Genomic DNA, 6843 nt, shown 5'->3' on the forward strand with positions numbered 1-6843 from the left:
CCCTATAGGCAAGTTCAACTAGAAGAGTCACCTGAAAAACAGAAAATTGGTATGGGAGGCATATTAATAAACTGAGCACCAATTATATGCTAAGCACTCTCATATAATCTAGGGTTATCGAGATTTAATGTTTCCGATTCTCTTTAAACACGTGTTCATGAAAATATTCTTTCAATTCTATTTTTTCACTAACATTTTGAAGTACCATTATATACATTTTGCAGTTTCTGCTTTTTATAAAGTAATTAAATTAGGCAATATTGATATAAGAAAGGATCTTAGGAGGTTCGATTCGTATTTTACCGATAAAGACTTTGAGGCCTCAAAAGAAGGAGTGTCTCATCCAAACTGTATAGCATCTAGGATGACTTTGCTTTCCTGGCCTCAGGGAAGACACTCAAGCCTTGGGATAAAATACAGATTGAGATGTTTGATCACTGAAGATCATTAACCCAAATGAGAAAAGGTCTGGCTTCTCTAGGTAGCCTCCTAAGACATCTATGCCTCTTTTCTTAGTCATCAGAGTCATTTGTTTATGGAGGGCCCTGCATGGCTAATGAGGTCAGGTTCAGGTTCAGTCCTCAAATTGGGCAGTTAACGCCAGATCCCAAGCATGCGGGTGCAGAAGTCCACACCCATCCCTGAAGACTTCTCTCCTGCACATCTTCTGGGAACACCATGCTAGAACACCACCCACTAGCAGTAGGAAGGGAGTGTCATCTCTGACTTGGACCCAGAGTCCTTTACCTGAAAAGTAAATTTGACTCCTCATTTTTTTAAAAGGGCAAAATAAACCAAAAGATTCAGTTAAAACAAACTTTTATTGTAAATCTGGTTAGAAATAGGAGAGAAGAGTGTCAATTTGGATTCTAAAAAATCCAAAACACCTCCTAGTGAAAACAAAAGTGTCGTTTTTCTGAGAAGCAAAATTTATTGTATTTCTGTTGTAACAAAAATGCTGTGTGTGCTTCAGTGAGGGGAACAAAAAGAAAAAATCTTGTTGTACTTTTTGTCTCTGGAATTAAACAATCTGCATATTTTAAAAACTGAAGATGAAAACACAACAAAAACACAACAATCTTTTTATTTATGTAAATCAGATCAACACTGGACAATAAACCAATTTCTACCCATTACCATAACAGCTTGTCTATAAAGAACAGAAAAATTCAGATAGGATTCTACCTAGAGTCAAGCGGTTTTTTGTTTTTAACCACCCATTCACAGAGGTATAGATTCACAGATAAATAATCCCAAACTACTTGCTCACCATATTTACACATTCCCATTAAATTAAGCATAAATAAATATGTACAAACTTAACATGAATACCCTCCAAAGCTCTCCTTGTGAAGAGTCAATAGATTGATAATTCTCGATTGTGTGGCAAAAACAATGTTGGTGAACTAGAGACTAGTTAGAAGAGGAGTAGATTTTGGCATTTAAAGAAGGATAGTGTTCATTCCATTTTTTGAAAGAAAACAAAACGAATTTTAGTATTTTTTTTTACGCCAATAATTTAACTGACTGGCAAAGGAGGGAATCGCTATTTGGGCTGTTGAGGCAACATCACATGGTTTAAGGTTATTATTTCCTTTCCACATAATGTATTACAAGTACAGGATATCAGATAGGATGACAAACTCTCTATAAACACTTTAACTAGGAATGCATTGTACCAGAGGAACAGTGTGTAGATAAGTTCGGGTTTGGGGTTTTTCATTTGACCAAAGTTTTCATAGGATATGAAATAATTGCTTGAGAGAAAGTGGTTTCCTTGGCCAAAGAAAACAAAACATACAGGTCTTTGAAAGCCTCTTCGGTTCTGTGTGAGGGGGTGGAGAAAGCTAAGGATGTGGAGGCCAGAAAGAAGGAAAGAAAATGCTAGATAATTGGGGGTGGGGGGTGGAGGGAAGTTACCTTTTCAGTTTGGGGGGGAGGATTAAAAATCCCTTCAATGATGGAATCCTCACCCAGGACAGCTCCTTCCTTGCTCCCCTGAGACCCACAATAGTTGTAGGAAGAGGCAGGGTTGGACAGAGAATGGCCTGGAGATCTGCAGAACCTCCAAAGGAACTTACAAAGTGGAAAGTTGTGGGGGCAGCAGTGCCACATCCCGATTTCTCCTTTCCATCTTTAGCTATTTTAATTTGGGACCGAGCATTTAGGAGGAGACATGCGGCAAGGATAAAATAACTAGAGGGAGGGGATGGGGGAGAGCTGCAACTCACCTGTTTGGTTTGAAAACAAAGCTCAAAGGGGTTTGCCTTAAACGTTTCCCTTGACTTAAAAGGCAAACTCTTGCGTTAATCCCACTGTTTATTGATTTATAGGCCCAAGGAAACCAAATCTTTTAATAACTCAATTATCAGATAAACGTAGCGGGCTTGGCTAACGAAAGCAAGGGGGCGGGGGACCTACATGAAAGGAAAAGTGAGGGAGGGAGAGGGGCAATGCGCTCACTCCACGCGGCTGGAGGGTGCGGGGGGGTGGGGGCGCACAGGGGGTTCTATGTAGCTGGGTCACGCGAGGGACGGTAGGACACTGAAGGGAGCCTGCATAGCCTAGTAGGACAATTCCCACCCCATGTCCCCCCTTTAGGAGCTAGAAGGTGGGAAGCCTTTCTATCCTGGTAGAGGCGTAGAAGGAGGGGAAGCTTCTGCTGTCTTCGACATTTCTAGGCCACTCTCCCTCCGGGAGCAGGCGCCCGGGGTTGCCGCTGATAGCAAAGAGCTTAAGCGGCGCTGGGACCCCTCCCCGCCTGCAGCCCGCGGGGTACCGCCCGATTACCTACTGGAGAATGGGGCTTTCTCGGTCGTCTTAGCCCTTAGGGTGAGACCGAGAGCGGGAAGGGCCCGCGCGGCCGGCGGCCCCTCCAGTGGCTGATTCTATGTCCTCAACACGACTGGGCGCGAGTGGCCCACACGCTCTCAGGACCTGCACAGTAAGAGCAAGGCGCGTCCATCGCGTCTCTCGCACGTCACACGCGTGGGGCGCGATGCCCTGCAAGGAAAGGAGACGATGGTTTTCAGTGTGGTTTCTCCAGGCCTTGTGCAGTCAGAATACATCTAATGCAAGCGGCCAGGCCCTCGGACAAAGGTGCGGATTTCTGAACTGGGGACAGAGGGAGCGTCTACACTCTCCGTAAGGTCTAGTTCCTGGCCTTTGTACTCCCCTCAACGACACGTTCTAGGGCTGGGCCCTGCTGACCCAGAGGCCTCCAAAGGCTCTGGGGATAGGAGATGGATTGCGGTGTGATCTTACCCGTTGCTTGGGCCCTTCAGGTGACTTAAAAACAGCTTCATAACTTCCTTCCATTCCTCCCCTCCTCCCCTCACCTCTCCCCCAATTAAAAACTGTCTGGGCAAAGCTCTCAGCAGGTTTCTAAAAACCCACCCTCTCCACTCACCCCAAGGCTAGTTGGAAGGGGGGGGGGGTAAGGGACTGAGAGTCTTAGGTATTTGAGTGGGTCCTAACTGTAAATCCTGCAGGACAACATCTGGATCTTTATCTTCCAAGATGTTGCAAAGTCCTGGCTACTTTGTTTAAAGAGGTTCCTGTATCTACACTAAATTTAGGGACCTATCTCACTCACCCCTACCCCGGGGGATTTGTTGCTGCTTTGGGGAATGTGGGGACAATGGGTTCCAGATCTTATTTTATGATAATGCTAAAATGAAGCCCGAGAAAGGAGGTGGACTGCCAGAAGTGAGAAATATTAAACACATGAAACTGTATCCACTGGGAATAGTCCCAGTGTATCCAGACGGTAAAATTAAAAACCGAAATACATCTCCTTTCACTTTGCATTATTTTACCATTATATGCCCAAATTAGTGTACATCTGGAAGGGAAAAATGCCTCATCCATAAAGCATCTTGTAAGAAAGCAATTGTTGCAGAAACACAGGAGCTTGTGCCATCCTCCTGCCCACGTCCACTTGCAAAGCTGCTCTTTCCACGTTAAAACAGCAATTTCCAAAGAGCCCAGGGAATTCGAATGCATTATAAATGCAGGGCAATACTGTTAGAATATAGGACTCCAAGACACCTTACTCTTTTCCCTTAAATTTCATTTTGCAGCCCACTCCCCCTCTATCCCTGCCGGAATTCTGATGTTGAGGTATGTTAGCAAGTAAACTCAAAGCTGCTTCCATCATATCGGCTGGCCACTTTCTAAATTATTCCCTTTGAGCTTCTTTAAAGAAGTGCACCTGCAGAATTCTGACACAACGGGCTTTGATTAAAAAGGGATCGGATTTTTTTTTTTTTCTCTGTACCTTATAGATTGTGTAGGAAGCCCAAGTCCTCTTTGAAGAAGCTCATAAACCATGCGGGCAAAGCTTTGGAAAACAGAAGAGAATGAAATGGTACATACCCCTTCGAAGGAATTACATACTAATCAACGTATTCATAGTGTTTTGTTTTTGTTTTTGTTTTTACTATAGTTCTTAAAATTGGTAGATGACACAAATATAATAACAAATGCAAGATTCTCTGTATGCAGATGATGGCAAGGCTGGGAACTAGTGACATTTCTGAGGAATCGTTGGTGATTCTGAATCAACTTATTGGTCCGGATTTTCCTCAGCCGCAGGAACCTCTGCTCGGCTGGCCGGCACCAAAAGCTGCAGCCTCCGCCTGCCTCTTGGCAGGCCTCCCGCCCCACCCGCCCTCACCCTCCCTAATTATGCAAGTGGCCAGGGAGCTGGGCACCGGTGAGTTAAGAATGCAGGGCAGGGGTTCCGAGGGGACTGAAACAACGCAAAAGGGCTAACCACACTATTTCCCATCCCAAAGATTCCCGTAACAGTGTGAGGCAGAAAGGGCAACGTAGAAAAGGGTGGCTGGGGAGAAGGGTGAGGTGGAGGGTGGGGACTGCAAGAGAGTTTCCTAAAAAAATATTAAAAATTAAGAAGTTCGTGCGTCTCAGTCAACCAGCTCTCAAAGCACTGACACCAACGTTTCTCCGATTTTCTTCCAATAAGTTAGCGTTTTCTCATGTTTAGTCTTATGTTTATTTTCCAAAGGGAGGGGAAATCATGGTTTTCTTTTATTATCAGTATTACTAAGCTCGAAAGAACCGAAGTGGAAAATCCGGACGGTTGTCTCCAAGTGTATCTTGAAATAGACACTGAGAACCGATATTGTTGCTCCGTTGTACGCCTCAGTTTTTTAAAAGTTATTTAGCTTTTTTTTTTTTAAATTTTGATTGTATGTGTATTCTACCTAATATAATTCTTCCAAAGCCAATCCAATATTTTAAAGCTAAAATTAGATTTTTTTTTTCTGTTTTCCTTTTGTATTTAAAACACTTTTCCTTCTTTTTTAAAAATTTTTTTCATTTCCTGTGTTTCTCCTCCTTGTCGCCAGTTTTACTACCTGGGCCTTCCCCAGACGTGTGCCTGTTAGTTGTGGTGTTGTTCAAGAACATCTTGTCCATGCCTTTGAGCGCCTCGGTGAGATAGTTCTGCAGGGCCGTGAGCGCGGCGCAAATGGCCGGGGCGCCGAAGCCGTGCGTAATGAGGCTGAAGTGCGTGAGGCAGCTCTGGATCCCCGGCTCCAGGATGGGGCTGGGCCGGCTGTTCCCGATCGGCGTCCGGTCCTGCGCCAGAAGATCCGTAAATTCTTTACAGAGTTGCCTGAAAAGGTGTGGGGGAGGAAGAGAAAATTACCCTCAGTATCGCTGTCACTGGCATTAGAAAGGAGACGCTCCCACAAGCCCAGAGGCTCCGGTCACCGAAGAGCGAGGCTAATGTGGGCGATTCCGCTCTGTTTCCTTTCCCAGCGCTCTCCTTTCTCGAGCAGCTGGGACTGGAAGAAAAGCGGGGGTGGGGAGGTAATGCACCCCTTCCACCCCAAAGCCTTGCTTCCCTCCCTTCAGTCTTTCCCCTCTATTACAGGACAGCATACACTCTTCTATGGGAAATTCGCTAGGCTTTAGCATTTGATTTTAAATATTCAATAATTTTGAACTCTTACCTGGTATTCCTTTTGAGCCACTTCCCCCTCCTCTCTCCTGCCTTTCCAACCTCTTGGTAATCAGGCGCAAAAAGCCCTGAAAGATTTAGGCCCCTCGGCCACAAGCCTGTCCCTGGCACCGAAGCAGATTGCTGGAGCCTTGCATGGCCCAGGGCAAGAAACTGTTTATTCTGGGAGAGAATGCTGATTCCATTCAAAGCAAAAACCTGTTTACCTGCTGTATTTTGGAAGGGAGATATTTTCTTCTTTTCTTCCTTTTTTACCCCTTTCTTTCGTGTAAGCATAGGCTACTGAAAATCTTTGCATAACAGGATTGTTGTCAATATAAAAGGATTCCCACATAGTTTAAATAAAACCTAAAGGTATACTGTTAAGACACTAGGGAGGATAGATTTTTATTTGTTGAAGGTTTTTATTTCCTCAAGGCATCCACAATTTAGAGGAATCTCCCAGCCTTAGAAATCCTACCTGCCTAACTATGGATTGAGTTTATTTGAGGAATTTTTAATATTGGAGCTGGATGGGAGGGTTTTAGCCCTCAAGGTCAAATGGCTTGGCTGTGCAGGCAGGCAGAGGCATAGCATCCCAAAGGCCACTGCTTTTCACAGATTGGCAGACTTCTCCTGTCCACCTGCCTCTGCCCAGTCTGTGGGTCTGTGGGGTTTCAAGAAAAGCAAACCTACAGCACTCTAGTTCCAGACTTGCCTCCCCCATGGGATGGCCTGACACCTGGCCTGGCCAACAGGTAAACAGGGCTGGTGACTGAATGTGAAGGACCCTGAGGCATCTTTTCCCAGGGTGCTGCCACTTTGGCTATATTAGATGGAGAATAGCTCCTCCCCGCCCCCCCCCCCCCCCCCCC

The 6843-nt window shown here is 45.2% G+C and overlaps 1 protein-coding gene across 2 annotated transcripts in view; it reads right to left on the reverse strand.

The window, feature by feature from the left end:
• Nucleotides 1–1068: 1068 nt before the first annotated feature.
• Nucleotides 1069–6843, reverse strand: part of TFAP2B (transcription factor AP-2 beta (activating enhancer binding protein 2 beta)) — a 29423-nt gene continuing 23648 nt past the window's right edge. Inside the window, exon 7 of one of the 2 annotated variants that reach the window (XM_008573626.1) lies at nucleotides 1069–5641. In XM_008573626.1, coding sequence (XP_008571848.1) covers nucleotides 5341–5641 — 301 coding nt within the window. In that variant the 3' untranslated portion in view covers nucleotides 1069–5340. The remainder of the gene's footprint in view (nucleotides 5642–6843) is intronic. The other variant, XM_008573627.1, reaches the window with a different exon arrangement.

The sequence above is a fragment of the Galeopterus variegatus genome, unplaced genomic scaffold (genome assembly GCF_000696425.1).
Source record: "Galeopterus variegatus unplaced genomic scaffold, G_variegatus-3.0.2 Scaffold943, whole genome shotgun sequence".
Classification (NCBI taxonomy): Eukaryota; Metazoa; Chordata; class Mammalia; order Dermoptera; family Cynocephalidae; genus Galeopterus; species Galeopterus variegatus.